At 43.8% G+C, this 23889-nt stretch overlaps 1 protein-coding gene across 3 annotated transcripts in view; it reads right to left on the bottom strand.

Moving 5' to 3' along the window:
• NBEA (neurobeachin) overlaps positions 1-23889 on the bottom strand; it is a 2460099-nt gene that overhangs the window by 2200054 nt on the left and 236156 nt on the right. For all 3 annotated transcript variants that reach the window (XM_029602688.1, XM_029602690.1, XM_029602689.1), the window contains exons 9-10: positions 8065-8262; positions 6436-6569 (exon numbers count right to left, since the gene is read on the bottom strand). In XM_029602688.1, coding sequence (XP_029458548.1) covers positions 6436-6569; positions 8065-8262 — 332 coding nt within the window. The remainder of the gene's footprint in view (positions 1-6435; positions 6570-8064; positions 8263-23889) is intronic.

Below are 23889 nucleotides of genomic sequence, written 5' to 3'. Positions count from 1 at the left end.
GATAGGATGAGGCCGAAGAGTGACCTTATCATGGTAAAATTCTAAATAAGGAGAATAATGAACCAAAGCTTGTAGTTCACTTACTCTCCGTGCTGATGTGACGGCCACTAAAAAGACCGTTTTCCAGGTTAGATATTTGATGTGGCATGAATCTAATGGCTCAAAAGGAGGCAGCATTAGTTGTTCGAGGACTATATTAAGATTCCATGATATAGGTGGTTTTGACACCGGTGGCCTTAGACGTAGCATGCCCCTCATGAATCTGGAGATTAACAGATGATTGGAAATGAGAAATCCGTTGTGAGCGTGGTGGAAAGCTGCAATAGCACTAACATGCACATGAACTGAAGCCAGCGCTAAACCCGCAAGGTAGAGTGTATGAAGATACTCCAGGAGTTGTGTGGCTGTTGATGAGAAAGGGTTTAGCTTTCTTTGTTCGCACCATTCCGTGTAACGATGCCACTTTCCTGCATAGTTAAATCTAGTTGAAGGTTTTCTGGATGCAATTAGAATATCTTCAAGTGGAGCTGGCAGACCCAGATGGTTTAGTAATTGCCTTTCAATCTACAAGCTGTCAGGTGGAGGGATTGATGCAGTGGATGAAGGAAGGATCCCCCCTTCCTGAGTCAGACGTGGATGGTTCTCCAGTGGAATTGGTACCGAATGGATAGTCACATGAGGTACGGATACCAGGGCTGTCTTGGCCATGCCGGAGCTATGAGGATCATATCCGCTATGATATTAGTGGAATGGGAGGATAGGCGTATAGTAAGCCTTCTGTCCATGGAATGAGGAAGCATCTGGAGCGTGACGCAGTTTGCTCGGGTAAATGAAGCAAAATATTTTTGTTTGACTGTTGTGCTCTGTGGCAAAGAGATCTATCATCGGGTTGCTCCAGCGTTGAAAGATTCTGGTTGCAACTTCCCGATTTAAGGGCCATTCGTGTGGATGAAGATCCTGCTGAGGTGATCCGCCGTAACGTTGTCTAAGCCTGGAAGGTAAGTGGCTTGCTATTGCCCCCGTCAGTATTCGAAGTGTTTCTCAACAAAGGATCCATGAACCTGACCCTCCTTCCTTGTTTATGTAGAACATGGCAACTTGGTGTCTGTGTATACCATGAGATGCTTGCCCTGAACTTGAGGGGAGAAGGTCTGAAGTGCCTTCCAAATGGCTCGAAGTTCCAGAAGGTTAATCTGGTATGTGCTCTCCTGTGTAGACCAGAGACCTTGAGTCTTTAGTTCACTCAGAAGAGCTCCCCAGCCCCTCCTGGATGCATCCATCGTGAGGGTGAGTTGATAGGGAGGTAACCGGAAGGGTGCTCCCGAGGTCAAGTTGTCTGTGTTCTTCCACCAACGAATGTCGATGCGCATTTGGGTGGTGAATTGTATCTTGATTGAGAGGGGCTGAAAGTATTGAGAACATTGATTCTTTAGTCCCCACTGTAGGTGGTACATATGTAGTCTCGTGTAGGGAACTACATGGATAGCTGCCACCATATGACTTGACGTGCCGATGTATGTGATCAGTTACACAGACGTCGAGCCAGTGAGGATAGAGTTTGAATCCTGTCCTGTGGGAGGTTTGCTCTCTGTTGTGTTGTATCGATGAGCGCTACAATGAACTGTAGCATTTGGGTCGGTTGCAGGTTGGACTTTATGTAATTGATTATCAAGCCCAAGGTCTGCAGACAGTTGATTGTTTGGAACATGTGAGTTCATAGAGTAGCCTGATCCAAGGCTACTAAAAGCCAGTCATCCAGATAGGGAAAAATCTGGATCGACAGTTGTCTGATGTGAGCCACCACCACCGCTAAACAATTTGTGAACACTCTCGGGGCTGAAGACCAGCCAAAGGATAGAACCTTGTATTGATAGTGATTGGTCTGAGCTTGAAAAGAAAGGTATTGCCAGGAAGAAGGGTGCATGGGGATATGGGAGTACACATCCTTCAAGTCTATGGAACACAGCCAGTTGTTGGCGTGTAGTAGGGAAAGAATAGTCTTGAGAGACGTCATCTTGAATTTTTCTTTTTGAATGTGTTTTTGAAATTCTGTAAGTCTAAGATTGGTCGAAGACCTCTGGAATTTTTTGGAATGAGAAAATAATGGGAGTAGAACCCCTGATTTTCCTGTGTCCTTGTAATTCTTTGAATGGATTTTTGGCTTTGTAGATTCTGTAACTGTTCTTGAAGGTACAGTGAATGGGTTGATGTATTTCAGGGAAGGGAAGTATGAGGGAGATCTGGGAGTGTTACAAAATTTATTCGGTAGCCCTCCCTTATGAAGTTCAGCACCCAAGCATCTGAAGTAATTGCCTCCCAATTGGCATAAAACAGTTGAAGGCGACCTCCTATGTAAGGTGGTGGTGGCGGCTCGGTATAGCTCAAAAAGATGAAGTCTGTTTTTCAGGAGGTGCTGGTGTTTGCTTTTGTGGCTTTTGTTGACGAGGTCATCCACGGGACTGATGGGCATGAGGTTGGTATCTTTGGTGGGAATAATTCTGTGATCGATAGGTATTATATGGCTTAAAGGGTACCCTTGAGTAGGGCTTCTTCCTGAAGGAAAGGTAAAATTTTCTGGACGAGGTATGGGGGTCCGTTGGAGATGTGAGTGATAGTACAGCGGTACTCTGTTCTTTAAGAAGAGTAACGGTTTCCCCAAACTTCTCACCAAAAAGATTATCACCCAGGCACGGTATTGTCCACTAACTTATCATGAACATCCTCTCTAATTGCACTTGCTCTCAACCATGCCATCCGTTTGGCCGCTATATCCTTAGCCGAGGCCCTTGTGGAAGGCTCAAAGGACTCAGACAGACCGAAGTAGATGGCGAAGCCCTTCATCCATGTCTGTAAAAGGTTGTGGCAGAGTATTTTCAGAGGTTAAACATAAGGGACGTAATATCTGAAGACATTCAAATAAATACTGGATTATGTAAAACTACTGATGTTGAATTTTTGTTGCCAACATGGAGGAATGGAATACCTTATGGCCAAAATCGTCCATAGACTTAAGGTCTTTTCCTGGTGGTGAATTGGAATGAAGTTTTGACCGTTTTGCCTTTGAGAGTGCAGATTCCACTACTTTTGAATTATGTGGCAGCTGTGTGGAATCGTAAATTGTGGAATTCCACATACGGTAATTTAAGTCCGTTTTCCTGGATGAGGCCGCAGTGATAAATGGTTTGTCCCACATTTTACGAAGAACTGTATCCAGCACTGTATGTGGTGGTAAAGCTGTTTGTTCTGGAGGCATTTCGAATATTTTCAGTATCCCTAACACCTCTGACCTAGGATCAGGGATCTTTCCCAATTTGATGTTTAAAATAGAGCCCACTTTTTCGATGAACTTTGCGTAGGACAAGTCTTCGGGAGGGGAATAAGGTTCCGGGAGTCCTTTTGGAGGGTCAGATGGGAACCCTGTAGATGAACCAGGTGATGATGTCCATGGTGAGTCTGGAGTGTCTGGTTGGCCTGGAATTGGAGATGGTGCTGACGGCTGAGACAGAAGGAGTGGAGTTGGTGATGCAAGTGGCAAAGGCTGAGAAGGCGCAAGTGAAGGCTGAGGGTGTGCCGAGTTCAGTTCTTGGAAGAAAGTATTTAACGCCTGCGAAATCTGTAACATCGCTTTAGATGCTAGAGGTTGTGAAGGTCCTGGAAATGGCCCCATTCCTGAAGGAATTGCTGATATGAGCTCGTCTGGAGGAGGCAGGCCTGAGTTATGGAGAAGCAGAGGGGATTGTGGTCTACTAAGAGAAGATCCATCAGAATCCGAACCCTCGCTAGATGTGGCAGTGTCATGGACAGAGACCAGTTCCACCTGTTGGTGAGAATCTGTTACACCAGGTGTTGTAGATATTACATGCTTAGTTTTTTGTGACTTTTTAAAATGCTCCTGACTTAGTAGTGTAGCCTGCATCAAGACTGGTGTCAAGGGTGTCGGAATTCAAGGTTGAATCGATAGTTTTGCATGTTTTGAGACATGCTGCTTCAATACGTTGTGTGGAATCGGTGCTGTGCGCTTAGATGCACCTTTGTGCGCCGATCCGAGCGCTGATGCGTTGTGCGCATCTATGCGAACACCGTCATGCGCCCCTGTAATGTGCGCGCCTCTATGCGCCGATGCTTCATCAGAGCTGTGCGCCAATGTTTTGAACGTGTAGCTGTGCGTCGATGTCTTGTGCACAGACTTGTGTGCCGGTGCGCTGTGCACGCATGTCAGCTCCAACCCGCCGTCCTGCTTCGGCCGATTTGATTTTCTATGAGCCATCTTCCTCGGCGTCGATGAGCGGGTTCGAGTGGGTTCAGTGAACTGAAACCCATGCAGCTCATGAGGGGGGATTTCTGTGAAAGAGGAGTTGCGGCCTCAACTCCCTTCACTGGCCCTGGTGGATTGACCGACTTGGCCGAGGTACCCTCTAGCGAAGCAGACCTTTTAGACGGAGACTTCATCTCTTCGACGGTACAGGCGAAGACTGTGTGGATGATATCATTAGCCGCGCGATTTTCTCCGCGCGTTTTCTTTGTGCCCTGTGGGACATACGGCCACAGTCCCAGCAGGAGATTTGGTCTTGTTCCGGTCCCAGGCATATATAGCAGTAATTATGTCCATCTGTAATGGACATAATCTTACCACATTGGCAGTATTTAAATCCGGATGGCTTAGGAGCCATCACTGCCCAGAAGAAATGAAGCAGCTAAAAAATTGAGAAAAAATCTCTTCAGAGACGAGGAGGAGAAAAATCCTGCATAAAAACTTGCTCGTAGAAAAAAAAAAGAGACTGAGGTAACAAGGCAATCGCGCGGGAAACTCACCGCGCAGCCGTACAGAGTTCAAAACTCTGTACTAACTGAGAAAACTCCGCCTACTGACCGGTCGCGAGGCGCTCCCAGACAGCATGGCTAGTTCAGCCCTGCTATCGACGGGAAAAGTAAAATTATCAGAAACAAGTGAAAATCTGAGTTTGATTCTGATATCTAGCCCCTGGTTCCTGCAGCCAGCAAGAGATAGGAGTACTGTGAAGACAACAATCATAGCCTTTGGAGAAAAGGCGTTCCAGTTACCATTAAAACTACCACTCACTTGGCACACGAGTCAATCTGTAAGGACCTACAATTGTCATCTTTCAACAAGAAAATTGCTGCTGCTGCCATAGGCTCTATGGAAAGAGAATGAAAAATATGGGAGAAATTCTTGGTAGCCAAAAATGAAAGCCAATGGTGCCTCACTCCAACCCTTCCATCTTAACTGGAAATGAGAGAGATTGCAGCAAGATCCAAAAATGCTAAACTTAATAGGGAGAAGGCTCCATGTCTTCCTCAACTCCCCCTAATATCCTTCTCCCATTACCCCTACAAAAGAAATACAAACAATTTACAGGTAATACAGAAATTCAACAGTGATGTTTCAAAGATATTTATTTTAGGCAAAAACATGACAGAGGAAAAAGAAATAGGAGCAAAATAAAATAAAAAGGAATGATTTTATCTGGAGAAAAATAATTTAAGAATTAGTTTTAAGTTTAGCAAAATTGATCCCACAATTTATTTGAATTAGCCCCAATAAGAATAGCAGCGATACAATATTATTATAGAATCTCATTGTATTTCCTACTTACCATATATATTTTATTTAATTCTAATTGTGTCTCTGCAAACTGAGTAATCATTTGTCATTTTTCCAAAACTGTACCTATTAACTTATTGTTGTTGAACCTTATTATTGTATATGATGTAACAAGATTGCTAGGAGTTGTACAATGTCTCATGATTTTTCTGAAGTTTCTACCTATTCAGCTACTTTCTGATTTCAAGTAATGTTCTGTCTTTTGCATACATCAAGACTATTTCTTAATTTGAAGGACTTTCTTAATGGCATAAAACTAACAAAGTATGTTTTAAAGATATACAGAAAAAAAAAGAGCTAAGCGTGCTTTCCACTCTCGAACAATTTCTTCCAAAAAGGAAAACCCCGGAAAATGTTTTGTTCTTAAACCGCTACTCACAGTTATTTCTGTAGCAACAATAAATGTATCAATGAAATTGTTATGGCCGCATCATCAAGCCTGACAATGTGCCTACCCGGTATTCAAAGGCCATAACAATTTCATTGATACATCTATTGTTACTACAGAAATAACTGTGAATGGCAGTTTAAGAACAAAAAGTTTTTCAGGGTTTTCCTTTTTGGAAGAAATTAAAGATATACAGAACATAATATAAAGAATTGAAAGTTTTTCATAAAAAGACAGCTATGAATGTTTTAAGACTTCTACTGGGTTGTCCATGTTTTTGGATATATTATCAGTCACTTATCAACAAGTCTCCAACATTCTGTCATGACAAACTTTAAATCCTATATACTGACAAATAGTGAATTTCATCTATATGTATATCTCATTAATGTTTATTAGAATACATTTTAGAAAGAGAACTTACCAAACAGTAGTTTCTACTTGACTGTCATTTAGCTGTCGATTGTCCAATTGAGCAAAGAGAGGAAAAAGAACCTGAATCCCTCCAATTGAATGAATTGCACTGTGTATAGAATGTGTAACTATAGCCTTCACATCCTACATATAGAGAGACACAAAATATACTTGTCAATTTTCCATCAATGGTCCTAACAGATTAGAAAATAATTCTGAGCAGTTTAAATATATTATCCTTAATTTAGGCTGAACAAGTTTAACAGTTCATTAAGGAATTATATTCAACATTCCAATGATCATTGTTGTCATTCACTTTGTATACTCAATTTTTGACAAAATGCAATGACTTAAATCAATCATTATTAGGGATGTGAATCGGGCTTCGGATGATTGAAAATATCGTCGATATTTTCAAAATCGTCAGAAATTGGGGGCTCCCCCAAAACGATAGGAAAACCCCACGATATTGATCGTGGGGGTTCCCTTATTGTTTTGGGGGAGGGTGGGAAAAATGGCACACAAAAATAACCCCTAAATCCACCCCGACCCTTTAAAAGTAACCCCTTAGCTTCCCCCACCCTCCCGACCCCCCCCCCAAAACTTTTTACAGGTACCTGGTGGTCCAGTGGGGGTCCCGGGAGTGATCTCCTGCTCCCGGGCCGTCCTCCCACTCCTGGGCCGTCAGCTGCCACTAATCAAAATGGCGCCGATGGCCTTTTGCCCTAACCATGTGACAGGGTACCCGTGTCATTGGCCGGATCCTGTCACATGGTAGGAGCACTGGATGGCCGGCGCCATCTTGTGCTCCTACCATGTTACAGGGGCTGATCAATGGCACCGGTAGCCCCTGTGACATAGTAAGGGCAAAGGCTATCGGCGCCATTTTGATTACTGGCAGCCGATGGCCCGAGTGCAGGAGATCGCTCATGGACCCCCGCTGGACCACCAGGGCTTTTGGCAAGTTTTGGGGGAGCCTCCTGACCCCCACAAGACTTGCTAAAAGTCCAGCGGGGGTCCGGGAGCGACCTCCTGCACTCGGACCGTCGGTTGCCAGTATTCAAAATGGTGCCGATAGCCGTTGCCCTTACTATGTCACAGGGGCTATTGGTGCCATTGGTCAGCCCCTGTCACATGGTAGGAGCACAAGATGGCGCCGGCCATCCGGTGCTCCTACCATGTGACAGGATCCGGCCAATGGCATGGATACCCTGTCATATAGTAAGGGCAAAGGGACATCGGCGCCATTTTGATTAGTGGCAGCTGACGGCCTGGGAGTGGGAGGACGGCCCGGAGCGGGAGATCGCTCCTGGGACCCCCACTGGACCACCAGGTAACTGTAAAAAGTTTTTTGGGGGGTCGGAAGTGTGGGGGAAGCTAAGGGGTTACTTTTAAAGGGTCGGGTGGGTTTTTTGTTTATTGGCTGGGGCGCAGCCGATAAACAAAAACACGATCGGGCCCGATTGAAAAAAACCCACATGTGAATCGGAACCGGAATCCGAACCGATTCCAGTTCCGATTCACATCTCTAATCATTATTATAGCCAGCAAGTATATCAAATTACAATTAGCTATGATTTTTTTCATTGCTGTCAAGCTTGATAAAAAGATACAACATTTATTTACAAACACACAGTACCTGAAGCATAAGTGCATGTGGAGAGTGCACAAAAATTGAAGGATTTTCCTTTGGTGATGATTCAAGGCATAGCTGAGCATCAGTAGCCTTTGCATTATATGTGAAGGCAATACTACTTGCAAGTTTTCCATCATACAGAACCTGTTTGTGATGCTCAGCCAGATGAATATCACTCTCAGATTTAAATTTGAATGTGCTCTAAAAGGAAAAAAAAGAATGACTATTACATCAATCAACAACAAATTTTCAACTTTTTAAAGTGGGAGTAAATTTCAATTGCTGACTTCATCCTTATATCTAGGTTCATTAAAAGAAAAAGACTAATAAATTAATCAAAATTAGAGACTAGATTTAATCTTCTCCATCAATAAGCACAGAGCTTGTCCTGATGAAATATGATGGTTAAAAACAATATTGTTAATGCTTATCTCACATCCACTGACTTCTTGGTCCCATTTGACTTCAGACCCATTTGAAATGCTTATAATCACAACTTCCTCATTAAATATAGTTATTATGTACTGTCCCCCTACTATGTTGGAAACTCAGTTATCTAAGTTTTTAGAACTTATCACCACATTGAATTTGAATTTTGAAAAAACTATTTTAATAGGTGATTTTAACATACATGTGAATGTACCAAATAAGTCTATTTCCACCATTTCTTTTTTGGAAGCCATGAAAGGCCTGGGCTGGCATCAATTAATTTCTACGCCCACCCATAAAAAAGACAAGACGTTAGATCTAGTATTTTATAATCCTACAGTTTTCACTATACCTTTAGATAAAGTTAAGAACGAAGAAGTACCTTGGTCCGACCACCATTTAATTTCTTTTTCAGTTAATATACAAAAGCAAGATAGGGGTAATAATACAAAAAAACTGTTGAAGCTAGAAGAAAGTTCACTAATGAGGAATTCCTTACTGAGTTCGCTGATAAGTTACCTATAATAATGCAAGATGATATTGAAAACACTCTCGATTGCTGGAACAACTTTATAAATGATACACTAAATACAATAGCCCCACTAAAATCTATTATGATACATAATAAGAAGAAAATAAAAAATCCCTGGTTTTCAGATTCATTACGTAAACTGAAAATAGCCCTAAGAAAAAAGGAGCGTTTGTGGAGAAAACAAAAAAATCCTCACACAAAAAACAGTTATTTTGCCCAGTTAAGAGTGAATAGACATGAGATTAATGCAGAAAAAAAGAAATATTATGCAAACAAAATTAATCTAGCTAATAAAAATCCCCATGTGTTATTTAACATCGTTAAATCTTTAGTTCCCCCCCCCCCCGAGTCATGAGCCATCTGAAATTGATAACAGCACCTGTGATAAAATAGCTTTATTTTTTCAATCAAAAATTGAAAATATCAGAATTTTCAGAATTTACCCTATCCTGTTTATTCTGATCAACCTCCAGTATATAATTGGAGTTCTTTTGATAAAATGTCTATAGAGACAGTACAAAGATTAATTAGTAAGCAGAAACCATCAAATTCCCCCCTAAACCCTTGTTCCGGGATTTTGTTTAAAGACCTGGGGGCCCATTACCCTGAATTGATCTGCTCAATTATAAATCAATCTCTAGAAACGAGAATTTTCCCTCATCAACTGAAGCAAGCTTCTATCACTCCTATCCAAAAGAAAAAATCATCCTCTGTTTTGGATCTCTCAAATCTTAGACCAATTGCGGCTCTGACATCCTTATCAAAAATTATTGAATCCTCGGTCCTGTATCAGTTAAGAGAATATCTATCAGATCATGACATCTTACACCCAAATCAACATGGGTTTAGAAAGGGTTATTCAACAGAGACCCTTCTCCTTTCTACATATGTAAGAGGATTTGATTCTAATATAGACTATTTATTAGTTTTGTTGGATATTTCCACAGCGTTCGATACGCTTGATCACAGAGTCCTCCTATCCAGACTTCAAAGGATAGGTTTACAAAGTACAGTACTAAATTGGTTTGAGAGTTATTTTTCAAATCGTTGCTGGCAAGTATATTTTAAAGGTAAATCTTCACAAATTTACAATGAAACCACAGGGGTTCCACAGGGGTCCTCTCTATCACCTGTGTTGTTTAACATATACCTCCTCCCACTGTGTCAGATACTTTCAGCCTTGGATGTTCAATTCAGAATTTATGCTGATGACATACAACTTTATGTCCCTTATAAAACATCCTGGACTGAGACCATCTCATTATGTAACCTGTATGTAAAGACAATTGAACAATGGCTAAGCCATAGTAGGCTTAAACTTAATTCTAAAAAAACAGAGCTCCTACTGTAAGTGTGATTGAGAACCCCATCAACTGTCCACCTTCCTCGATCACACTAGGTACAGAGGTCATTGAGATAAAAAGAGTAGCTCGTAATCTGGGAATACAAGTAGATACCAATTTATCTCTAACTTATCATATTTCTCATCTGGTTAAGACTTCATTTTTCAAATTACAGACAATAAAAAGATTAAAGCCACTTCTATTTAAATCAGATTTTCAAATGGTTATTCAATCCCTCATTTTCTCAGGTTTAGACTACTGTAATAGCCTTTTTTTGGGTTTGTCGGATTCTACCTTAAGACCTCTGCAACAGATTCAGAATTCCGCTGCCCGTCTATTAACAGGAGCACCTATGAGACATCATATCACCCCCATCTTATTTAGTTTACACTGGTTGCCTATTAAGTTTAGGGTGAAATATAAAATCTTGTCACTAATCCATACACTAATGCATGATCTGAATTCAACTTGGCTCTGTACCTCATTACGGTTATATAAGCCCACTAGAAATCTCAGATCTGCCTCCAAGTATCTACTTGATGTGCCCACAGTCAGGCTGGCCAGATTAAATATAACTAGAGAGAGAGCATTCTCAGTGGCGGGACCCATTCTTTGGAACTCGATTCCAAATACTTTAAGATCAATTACGGATCACAAGGAATTTAAGAAGGCTCTGAAAACCTATTTATTCAAAATGGCATTTGCAGGAACTGAGGAAACGAATATCTTTCCTCAAAGATCTTCATAATATCAGTATATGCTTATTATATATACTTAGTGTCTAATAGTTTGTTTTGCTAACCATATGATAACTTTGGCCTCTGGTTTCTTAATCTTTTCTGACTTTTCTTGTTTTAGTTAAAAAATTTTAGTTAAGGTATGATATAGAATTAGGGATTATAACCATACGATGTATTTTTTTTCCACCTTTTTACTATATTTTAATGATTTTTATTAATTTTATTGTATTATTTTTGTTTCTTTTTATTTTGAAGTTGTGAACCGTCTTGGTCGGACTCTCTCCGTGAAAGTCGGTATATAAAATGTTTTAAATAAATAAATAAATAAATAAATAAATAAATACATCAATCATGAGTAGAAATACTAACCCATGAGCAAATTTGCGGTAACGAGCCTGTACCAGGCAAATCACTTCTCACAATTCTGGCTCATTTAATTACTCATCAAATGTGATTCACAGCTATTTGTTTTGCAGTAACGTTTGTAGAACACCATTGACTTTATTGAAAACTACAGCTCTCTGAAGTATAGTTTCATACATACATGCTATTTTGCATATTTTTGCACAAATTTAACTATGCAAATATAGGTAATCAGCTTCTTTGCATAATTAAACAGATTGTGTTTTATGTTAGCCTTTGCAAAGTTAAGTTATGCACAAAAAAGGCAAATATATAGCACACAATTTTGAAAACTAAACTGTGCATGTTATTTGGACTTTGCACTTTAATGCATTTGCAGCTCATCTGTATACTTCTCCCAGCATCCTCAGTGGTAGATTCCTGACTGCAGGACAACCCAACTAGACTTGGGCTGATAAGACCTTCCAGCTGCTTGCCAAGTCAGTACATTTTTCCATCTGTTTCCTATGGCTTCTCTACCATCTCTTTATGAAACTAATCCTCCTCAATTTTATTCTCTACTACAATCTGTTACAAATATCAAGTATTCTATCCCCATTCTCTATATGCTTCACCTCACCAGGTATTCTGTTTTCTGCACTGTCCATTGCTCTTGAGCTTCAAAATTTTCTTCCTGTCATCCATCTCCATTCTCCCTAAGAGCATCTCATCTTTGTCATGATCATACGTCCCCTCCTCCATTTTCTTCTGTTCTTCCTTCTATCAGCTAGGTATATCAATCCCAATCCTGGCCCACCAAGGCAATTCTCACCACTACGTTCATCAAATCATAAAGCAAATGTTGCTTACTTGTAAGAGGTGTTCTCACAGGATAGCAGGATGTTAGTCCTAACATATGGGTGACATCATCAGGATGGAGCCCAATCATGGAAAACTTCTGTCAAAGTTTCCAGAACTTTGACTGGCCCCCACTGGGCATGCCCAGTATGGCACCAATCCTGAAGCCAGCAGGGGTCCCCCATTCAGTCTTATTTAAAAGCTACAGGCAGTGCCGAAAAAATAAAATAATAAAACGTTACGACCCAACACTGTGGGGCGGCGGGCGGGTTTTGTGAGGACTAACATCCTGCTGTCCTGTGAGAACACCTGTTACAGGTAAGCAACATTTGCTTTCTCACAGGACAAGCAGGATAGTAGTCCTCACATATGGGTGAGTACAGAGCTGAGGATGTCCGAACATGCACCAAATGTACCCAAAGGCATGCAACAGGCACAACAACTGGGGTGGAATTTTGTAGAGGGCATCCCGAACCCCACCAGGCAGGCGGAAGGGCTTTTGTACATCACGTTGTGAAGAGGTTACGAATGACAGACTGGCCAAAGATGGAATCTTGTCTTCCGGCTTTGTCCAAGCAATAGTGGGCTGAAAAGGTGTGAAAAGAACTCCAGGTGGCAGCCCTGCAAATATCAGGAAGCGGCACCGATCGTAGGTGTGCTACTGAAGTCGCCATGGCCCTCACAGAGTGTGCTTTAACACGGTCTTGAAATGGAATGCCCTCTTGCTGATAGCAGAAGGATATGCAGTCCGCCAACCAGGAGGAGAGAGTCTGCTTACCCACAGGCTTCCCCAATTTGTTAGGGTGGAAAGAGACAAACAATTGAGTGTTTTCCCCATGGGCAGCTGTACGGTCTAGGTAGAATGCTAGAGCCCGTTTACAGTCAAGGGTATGCAGAGCCTGTTCTCCTGGATTGGCATGGGGCCTGGGAAAAAAGATAGGTAGTATGATGGATTGATTGAGATGAAAATCCGAAACTACCTTAGTTAAGTATTTAGGGTGAGTGCAGAGTACCGCCCAGTCCTGTAGAAGTTTAGTGTAAGGCGAATAAGTAACTAGAGCCTGCAATTCACTAACTGTGAGCTGAAGTGATAGCCAAAAGGAAAATCACTTTCCATTTGAGATATCGAAGTTCACAAGAGTGAAGAGGCTGGAGGTGGTTTTTTGAGCCGACCCAGAACCAGATTAAGGTCCCAAGAAGGGGCTGGAGGACGTAGCGGAGGCTTGATGTGGAGCAAGCCCTTCAAAAAACGTGTTACAAGGGGTTGTACTGATATAGGGACATCCCCGACACCTTTATGGAAGGCGGCTACCGCACTGACATGCATTCTGATAGAAGACGTCTTAAGAATTGACTCTGATAGATGCCAGAGATAGTCCAGAAACTTCGGGATTGGACAGGAAAAGGGGTCAAGGACTGAGAAGAGCACCATGACATGAACCTTTTCCATTTGTAGGGACTAAGCTTTTCTCGTGGAAGGCTTCCGTGAAGAAATCAAACACGGGAAACTGGTTCAGAAATGTTAGTTGGCTGAAGGATTAACCTTTATCAACATCCATGCCGTCAGGGACAAGGCTTGAAGACTGGGATGGCGTAGGCACCCGTCGTTTTGAGTGATCAGAAGCGGGTCCTTTCCCAAGGGAATGTGCCTGCAGATGGAGAGATCCTGAAGTATTGGGAAACCACACTTGGGTGGCCAGTGAGGTGCTATCAGGATCATGGGTTCCCTTGTCCTGACGTAACTTCATGAGAGTCTTCGAGAGAAGAGGAAGTGGAGGGAATGCGTAGAGCAGACCAGTTGCCCATGAGAGGGAGAATGCCTCTCTGGGTTGAGAGTATTTGCTGCGAATGAGAGAGCAGTAGTTCTCCACTTTGTGGTTTGTGGGGACGCAAAGAGGTCTAACCAAGGATATCCCCATTGTTGGAAGATGGAGGTTCACTACAGAGGGGTTGAGAGACCACTCGTGCGGTGAAAGACATGACTCAGATTGTCTGCCAGCACATTGTCCACGCCCAGCAAGTAGGTGGCCCTGAGGTACAATCGAATGGGAGAGCGCTTCCTCCGCCCAAATCTGCGCAGCATCCTGACACAGATGGAAGGAGCCCGTGCCACCCTGCTTGTTGATGTACCACATGGCCACCTGGTTGTCCGTCTGAATCAGGATGACTTGATTTGAGAGGTGATTCTGAAATGCCCTGAGAGCATATCTGATTGCTCGAAGTTCCAGGAAATTTATTTGATGTGACTTCCTCTGGAGACCAAGATCCTTGTGTCTGTAGATCGGCCACGTGGGCTCCCCAACCGAGGTTGGAAGCGTTGGTGGTAAGAGTGATTTGAGGGTCTGGAGCCTGGAAGGACAAGCCCTGGAGGAGATTGATCTGATTTTTCCACCAGGCGAGAGACAGACGGAGTGAGTCGGTGATGTGGACAACAGTCGACAGAGGCTGAATGGATTGAGTCCATTGAGACCTCAGAGTCCAGTGCATGAGTCTCATGGTCAAGCAGGCCATTGGGGTGACATGGACTGAGGACGCCATGTGTCCCAGGAGGATGAGAACTTGGCGTGCAGTCACGGAGTGCTGAGACTGCAGCTGGTGAGCAAGAGACACAAGAGTCAGTGCTTGTTGTCGAGGCAGGAAAGACTTTGCCTGCAAGGTGTCCAAGTCTGCCCCAATGAACGACAAGGTTTGAGATGGGACTAAGTAGGATTTGTCATAGTTGACGAGAAATCCTAATGAAATTAGAGTATGTAAGGTTAGATTGAGGGACGAAAGAGCAGCTTGCTGAGTGGGAGCCCTGATTAACCAGGTAGGGGTAGACTTGAACACCTTGGGTCCTGAGGAAGGCTGCGACAACTACGAAGCATTTTGTAAAGACTCGTGGTGTAAACGCTAGGCCGAATGGAAGCACTCGATATTGATAGTGCTTGAGGCCTACTAGAAACCTCAGGTATTTGCAATGAACTGGAGTTATCGCAATATGAGTGTATGCGTCCTGGTGGTCCAGAGAGCAGAGCCAGTCTCCTCTTTGTAGAAGAGGTAGAAGCGAGCCCAAGGTTACCATCTTGAACTTTTCTCACTGGAGGTACTTGTTGAGGGCACTTAGGTCCAGAATAGGATGAACGCCACCCTATTTTTGGGGATTAGAAAGTACCGGGAATAGAACCCTAGGCCGTGCTGAGAGTATGGTACGGGTTCTATTGCTTTGGACTGGAGAAGGAGAGAGATCTCTTGATCCAGAAGAATGGAGTGATCGGATGTTCTCCACATCGGTATAGGTGGGGAGTCCGGTGGCATGGAGAGAAAGTTCAGATAGTAACCCTGAGCAATTATTGCTAATACCCATTGGTCGGAGGTGATTGAGTGCCCTATGTTGTGGAAGTGGCACAATCGACATCCCACTGGTATGTGAGGCAGTGGAATCTGGCTGCTGCTCTCTAGGTGGAAGTCAAAAAACAGAAGCAGGCCCTGGTTGAGGAGCTGCTTGTGTTTACGTGTTTGACGAGACTGCGGTTTTTGATAAGGTCTCGGGGCATGTGATCTGGCTGGTGGCGGGTAGGACTTCTTCTGGTGGAAGAAGGACTTCTTAGAGTCCTTACTGAAGGGCTGTTTTGAAGAGAAGTCGGAAGGCATCAGAGAGAGCTGTCTTAGAGTCTCATGATGGTCCTTTAGTTCCGCCACCGTCCGTTGAATCCGTTCGCCAAACAGATTATCTCTGACACAAGGCAGGTCGGATAACCTGTCTTGTACTTCTGGGCGAAGGTCAGAAGACTTGAGCCAGGCCCACCTTCTCGCTGATATAGCAGCTGCAGATACTCCAGTAGAAGTATCAAAGATGTCATAAGATGTTTTGATCTCATGTTTGCCTGCCTCAAAACCCTTGTTTACTAGGGTTTGTAATTGTTCTTGAAATTGCTGAGGCAGGGAGTCCGAGAGTCTTGTATCTGCTTAAAAATGACCCTGTTATATTGGGTCATATAAAGCTGATAGGCGGCATTCCAGGAGATGAGCATGGACCTTTGGAAGACTCGGCGACCGATAGCATCTAGTAACTTCTGTTCCTTGCCAGGTGGGACAGAAGAGTGACGCTTCGACCTTTTTGCTCGCTTCTGTGCAGACTCCACCACTACAGAGTGGTGATCTAATTGTGATTTCTGAAAGCATGGAGCTGAGTGCACCAAATAGGTAGTGTCAGCTTTCCTGTGACTGGAGAAATGGAACCAGGGTGTTCCCAGTTCTTCTTCAGGCGATCCAGAAGAACCTGGTGGATAGGGATAGAGGTGATTACTTTAGGGGCATCCAGGAATTGGAGCAGCTCCATCATCTGCTGCCTATCATCTTGTTCAGTCTGAATTGGAAGGGAACCAATTCAGACATTTCCTTCACAAAATTTATAAAGGAGAGGTCCACATAGGCTCCCATTCCTACAAACACACACACACAAGCTCTCATTCTCACATGCAGGCTCCTGCTCCCATGTATATACATACGTATACACACAGGCTTTACATTCTCACATGCTTTCCCTCACATGCAGGCTCCCACTCCCATATCACAACTTCTTACTCCTATATGCTCTCTCTCTCACACCCCTTCCAGTAGGCTCCCATTCACACCCACACACACACTCACACCCACACCCCAAAAGGGGGAGCCCAGTCCTGCTTGCTGCTGCTCCTCGTGTGTCTGCCCGTTGTATTCAAAACTCGATGACTAGCACTCCTCTATGTTGATCTCACAATGAATGGGATCAGCATAGAGAACTTACTGGCCGCATGGGTTTTGAATGTGCAGGGCCGGCACAAGTGGAGGAGCAGAAGAATGAGTGCCTTTCCATGAGGTTAAACACCATCGCTGCGGGCCACTTCCTCTTTTTGGTGGCGTCGCAGGCCTCTTCCTTGCCTGGCATGTCCACTCCGGCTCTGTGACAGGGGTTGCCTTCTTGGTCTGCCGGGTAACACTGATTGTCTGGGCCTGATCCCAAAGTGGTTGGGCCAAGACCCATGGCTATGCCATTGCTTCAGCTACCGGCCTCTCTTCATTCTTCTTCAGCCGCTGCCGGCCTGAGCTCCGGCGGTGGCCCCCAGCCTCTCTCCGTTCTTCCTCTAGCCACCGCCAGCCTGAGCTGAGGCAACCGCAGCAGAGGCAGGCAAGGTGAGGCATACACCACAGCAGTGTTTGAGAGGGGCATGTTTTGCCACCTCAAAATTCTGCTGCCTGAAGTGGCTGCCTCACCCTGCAGGCTAAATAAAGATGGCAATTTTAGGTATAATAAATAGAATAGTCATTTGCGTGGAGGTTAAAGTCCCCAAGAATGATGGAAGTGGAAGATGGTTCAAGGAGAAAGAAAAGGAGTAGGAGGAGAGGGGGACTTATCATGGGCTGATAAATGGACAGCTACCTGGAGAGGTAATGAAATGAAGAGACAGAATAAACTATGAAGGAAGAAAGAGTGGGATTGAAATGGAAGAGTATGAAAACTACGGTAGGGGGAGAAAAGCAACCTGGCACTGCCATTGTGGCCAACCAAGTAAGGTGAATGGAAGAGAGGATAAATCCTCATAACAGAGGGCTGCAACTGAGACAGTCATCATTGGAAAGCCTAGTTTTAGTCAAAGTGAGGAGAGGGAGAGTATTTGAAGAAAGAAGTCATGTAGGCAAGCTTGTTGCAAATAGAGCATGCATTCTGCAGTGGGGCAAGAGATGCGGGGAGGAACAGGGATTAGGGATAAGATTATGTGTGTTCTCACAGGCAAGCAGGATGGTAGTCCTCACATATGGGTGACATCATCAGGATGGAGCCCAATCATGGAAAACTTCTGTCAAAGTTTCCAGAACTTTGACTAGCCCCCACTGGGCATGCCCAGTATGGCACCAACCCTGCAGCCAGCAGCGGTCCCCCTTCAGTCTTCTTTTTTCCGCGCAGCAGTAGCCTCGCGGTAAGGGAGTTCTGAAGAGATTCCTGACAGGAATTTTCCTCACGGAATTACTAAAAGTTAATTTGCCCCACAGGGGTCCCTCTAACTTTTTTCAGACCGCAGTACTCCGGTAAGTTTTTACCCGTTTTTCCGATGTACCGTCGAGTTTGGCCCTCGCGGCCTACTGGCCGTCGACCGTACCACGGCTCGATTTTTTCCATGGCCATGGTGTCAGGGTTCCGTCGGTGCCCGGACTGTACCTGCACCATGCCTATCACAGACCCCCATAAAGTCTGTGTAATGTGTCTAGGACGCGAACACGATGTCTTGACCTGCACCATCGTGCCCTGATGACACCAAAAGGTCGCAAGGCCAGAATGGAGAAGATGGAACTTCTCTTCCGTGCTCAAACCCAGACTCCGTCCATTGCATCGACGTCATCAGAGCCGGCACCGTGAACTTCGCGCCAGCATCGACCACCGGCCGGTGACCGCCCGGCATCAATGACTACTCGGCCATCGACACCCTCTACTTCCCCTCAGGATCGAGGGGATCGCAGGGACAAACATCGCCATCGACACCGTAAGTCTCGGACCATCGAGGGAGCGAAATCATCGACCTCGCCATTGTCCGAGCCGCTGTTGAAGAAACCCCATCCAGAAAAGGCACCGACCGTTTCTGCGACCGGGTCACAGAGGCAACCCTCACCCGACAGGGGATCAGGAGCCGCGACTCCACCTTTAACAGTGATCCCTCCGGCTATGCCTCTGCCTCCTTCTTCTGTTCCAGAGCCAGGGCTGCTTGCTCCAGGTCTCCGAGAAGAACTGGACCAGATGGTTCAAGAGGGCATAGACAAGGCAATGCAACAACTTCAGGTTCCTCCGGCACCGACACCGGTACCTATTGCGGAACCGATCACAGACCCGATTCCGGCAGCGCTGGCACCGCTGCTCTCCAGGATGGAAGCGCTCATGGCTGCTTTTCCACCGATGGATCCTGGGTCTCCGATGGCTCCGGTGCCCTCCCTACTTACAGTGTCATCGGGCGGAGAAACACTGTTCCGCATCCCTCCATTGGGAGTTCTGCCTCATTGCCAGAGGATGTGGTTAGTGCAGTTAGTGTAACTGGGTTTAAAAAAGGTTTGGATAAGTTCCTAGAGGATAAATCCATAAATTGCAATAATTAATTAATACTTAATAATAATTAATTCTGCTTTTGCACTTTTTTCAGCACTTCAAAGTGGATTACATTCAGGTACTGGAGGTATTTCCCAACCCCAGAGGGCTTACAATTTAAGTTTGTACCTGAGGCAATGGAGGGTAAAGTGACTTGCCCAAAGTCACAAGGAGTGACAGTGGGACTTGAACACTGGTCTCCTGGGTTGTAGCCCACTGCTCTAACCACTAGGCTACTCCTTATGGTCTGTTGGGTACTTGCCAGGTACTTGTGACTTGGATTGGCCACTGGGCTTGATGGACCCTTGGGGTCTGACTCAGTATGGCATATCTTATGTTCTTATATTATTTCCAAAATCTAAGCAAGATAAGAAACACTGTAAAGATTATTGCCTTTTCAGAAGTATTACCTCTTCATGGAAAGGGAAATAAGCTATTCCATATAAATAATTTCAATTCCTGGCTCAAAACGTGGTGTACAGAAAATGGTTTTGGATACACTGGAGGCTGGGGTCATGTATGGAACAGTAAAAGGCTCTATTGGCAAGGATGGCCTACATTTGTCTGTAGCAGGGAAGGAGGATGCTAAGTGAGAAATTCAGAGCATATATTAGCAGACATTTAAACTAAACAATGGGGGTGGCAGGAGATGCCCAATGAAATGGATATGTCTTTCCCAAGCAATAGAGGGCATGGGAGGAGAAAATAATAGAATCAAATAGCACAAAAAAGCAGAAAAGTTGCATATGAAGTACAACAAATCAAGGGAAATAATTTGGAAAGATATGACTACAAATGCTGGTAGTTTGGGAAATAAAATCCCAGACCTGCAGGCCCTAATGGTGGAACTGGACATTGCTGTGACAAGGAGACATGGTTCACACATTCTCATGATTGGGATATGTCCATACCGGACTATAATTTGTTAAGAAAGGACAGGGAGAACAGAAAAGGGGGAGGTGTCAAGAACAATACCCACACAACTGAACTGCAAGTAAAGTGGGGTAGAGAAGAAGCACTATGGGCCATCCTTAAAAAAAAAAGATGGGTCATCCATTTTTACTGGTGTGTTTACAGGCCTCTGACTCAAATGGAAGAAGTGGACAGAGATCTCGTTGAAGACATCCAAAAAGTTGGAAAGAAAGGAGAAGTGCTAATTGCTGGAGGCTTTAATATGCTGGATGTAGACTGGAGAATCCCTTCTGTGGAATCTACCAGAAGCAGACTGATAGTGGATGCACTGCAAGGGTCTCTCTTCAAACAAATGGTAATGGAAACCACGAGGGAGGGTGTTATACTCTACCAAGTGCTCACTAACAGGGAGATCGTCTCTAATGTCCAGGTGAGTGCCCACCTCAGCACCAGTGATCAAACGGTATGGTTTGACATCGCAAATACGACATGAAGAAGTCACATGAAGACCCATATTTTGCATTTCAAAAATATTAACTTTGTCAAAATGAGGACGTACCTGGAGGAGGAACTAGAAGACTGGGAGAAAATGGGAGAGGTGAAACAACAGTGGGCCAAGCTAAAAGGAGCAATTACAAAAGCAACAAATATATATGTTAGAAAAGTAAACTAAGTAAGAGAAATAAGAAACCGATCTGGTTCTCAAAGGAGGTGGCTGACATAATAAAAGCAAAAAAAAGCAGCATTCAAAAACTATAAAGGATCCCAAAAAGAAGAACACAGGGAAGAATATCTGGTAAAACTTAGGGAGATGAAAAAAAGTAATCAAGAAAGCAAAGTCCAGCAGAAGAAAGGATTGCCAAAGAGGTAAAGCAAAGTGACAAAACATTCTTCATTTACGTCAGAGAAAGGTCCAAAGATGTATAGTGAAAATGAAAGGTGATCAGGGATCAATATGTGGAGAGAGACTAGAAAATCACGGAAATATTAAACAAATACTTCAGTTCAGGGTTCACTTAAAGAGGACTCTGAAGAAGGACCGTCGCTTGTTGTCAAGAATGTGGAAGGGGGTGGAGTAGAAAAAACTCCATTTACAGAAGAGAGGCAAGATTTGTGAGGCAACTCTTGCCTCACAAACCTGCTTCACTTTTTTGAAGGAGTTAATAAGCATCTAGACAAAGATGAACCAGTAGATGTAGTGTATTTGGATTTTCAGAAGGCATTTGACAAAGTTTCTCATGAGAGGCTTCTAGGAAAAGTAAAAAGTCATGGGATAGGTGTCGATGCCCTTTCATGGATTACAAACTGGCTAAAAGACAGGAAACAGAGAGTAGTATTAAATGGACAATTTTCTCAGTGGAGGGGAGTGGGCAGTGGAGTGCATCAGGGATCTGTATTGGGACCTGTGCTTTTCAATATATTTATAAATGATCTGGAAAGGAATATGACGAGTGAAGTAATCAAATTTGCAGATGATACAAAATTATTCAGAGTAGTTAAATCACAAGCAGATTGTGATAAATTGCAGAAAGGCCTTGTGAGACTGGAAAATTGGGCATCCAAATGGCAGATGAAACTTAATGTGGATAAGTGCAAGGTTATGCATATAAGGAAAAATAACCCATGCTATAGATATACAATGTTAGGTTCCATATTAGGAGCTACCACCCAAGAAAGAGATCTAGGCGTCATAGTGGATAAAACATTGAAATCGTCGGTTCATTGTGCTGCAGCAGTCAAAAAAGCAAACAGAATGTTGGGAATTATTAGAAAGGGAATGGTGAATAAAATGGAAAATGTCATAATGCACGTTGAATACTGTGTACAATTCTGGTCGCCGCATCTCAAAAAAGATAGTTGTGATGGAGAAGGTACAAAGAAGGGCGAACAAAATGATAAAGGGGATGGAATAGCTCCCCTATGAGGAAAGACTAAAGAGGTTAGGACTTTTCAGCTTGGAGAAGAGATGGCTGAGGGGGGGGAGATGATAGAGGTGTTTAAAATCATAAGAGGTCTATGACGGGTAAATGTGAATCAGTTATTTACTCTTTCGGATATAGAAGAACTAGGGGGCACTCCATGAAGTTAGCATGTGGCACATTTAAAACTAATTGGAGAAAGTTCTTCACTCAACGCACAATTAAACTCTGGAATTTGTTGCCAGGGGATGTGCATGCTGGGCTGGTTTTGGAGATGCTACTTGGGTGTTGTATATCCTCACTCCAGGCCTGATTTGCTGAGACTTTTCTCCCATTCTTTGTCTATGGAAAATGTTTACGGGATAGTTTTCAGAAGCCCATGCGCATAAAAAAGTGGGGATATGTGCATGGCTGTGCTGCATGCATTTTTGGAAGGGCCCAGCCATACGCGTAAACCCCATAATGCGCTGAAGTGCCGGCCCTCTCAAAAGGAGCAGGCTGGGGGCATAGAACAGTGCGGAGATTACTTACTTCTCCTCAGGAGCAGAAGTAATCTAATAAAAAAAAAAAAAAGAAAGTAGCTAGGAAGGGGGTTAGGGGTTGGAGAGGAGAGGAGAGGAGAAGAGAGGGGAAAGGGTAGGAAAGTTAGGTAAGGGTATAGGGAAGACACCTCCCAGTCCACTCCTTAATTGGAGTGGACTGGGAGGGAATTGGGGAAACCCTACTCGTGTTGCCGTGCTTAGCTTTTTTAATTCTCTCCCCCCTCCCATGCGTGAAGGGTCGTGGTCATGAGCATGACTCCTTTTTACCACCTTAATTTTTCTTGGTGTGCTTTGTTCACACTCCCACCGTCAAGGGCCTTTCTGGCTCTCATCAAGGAAGATGGTTTCAAATTATTATATTGTTGGTACCTGATGCTGGAGAGGCTGCGAAAGTTGCACCCAGAGGTACAGGAGGTCTGTTGGAGAAGTTCCATTCATGGTGGGACTGTCCAGATGTATCGGAGTTGTTGCGCTCATGAGATCGCTAACACCCAGGGTTCCCTGTTAGGTTCCCCCCTAACATGAAAATTCCTGCCAATGCAACTTATTTTTCAAATTATTATTGCAGCTGGGTTGGCAGTCGCTCGGTATTGAAAAAAATGCCTTAGTGCGTTCTGTGGATTCGTTACAACTTATCTAATAAGCTGACAACAGTGGAGGGTGGCCAATGTAACCCCAATATTTAAAAAAGGCTCCAGGGGCGATCTGGGTAACTATAGACCAGTGAGCCTGACTTCAGTGCCGGGAAAAATAGTGGAAACAATTCTTAAGATCAAAATCATAGAGCATATAGAAAGACATGATTTAATGGAACACAGTCAACATGGATTTACACAAGGGAAGTCTTGCCTAACAAATCTGCTTCATTATTTTGAAGGGGTTAATTAACATGTGGATAAACGTTGAACCAGTAGATGTAGTGTATTTGGATTTTCAGAAGGCATTTGACAAAGTCCCTCATGAGAGGCTTCTACGAAAATTAAAAAGTCATGGGATAGGAGGCGATGTCCTTTTGTGGATTACAAACTGGCTAAAAGACAGGAAACAGTAGGATTAAATGGACAATTTTCTCAGTGGAAAAGGGTAAACAGTGGAGTGCCTCAGGGATCTGTACTTGG

Source organism: Rhinatrema bivittatum, chromosome 5 (genome assembly GCF_901001135.1).
Source record: "Rhinatrema bivittatum chromosome 5, aRhiBiv1.1, whole genome shotgun sequence".
Classification (NCBI taxonomy): Eukaryota; Metazoa; Chordata; class Amphibia; order Gymnophiona; family Rhinatrematidae; genus Rhinatrema; species Rhinatrema bivittatum.
The sequence above is the reverse complement of the archived record's forward strand: the minus strand, read 5'-3'. Positions and strand labels throughout refer to the sequence as shown.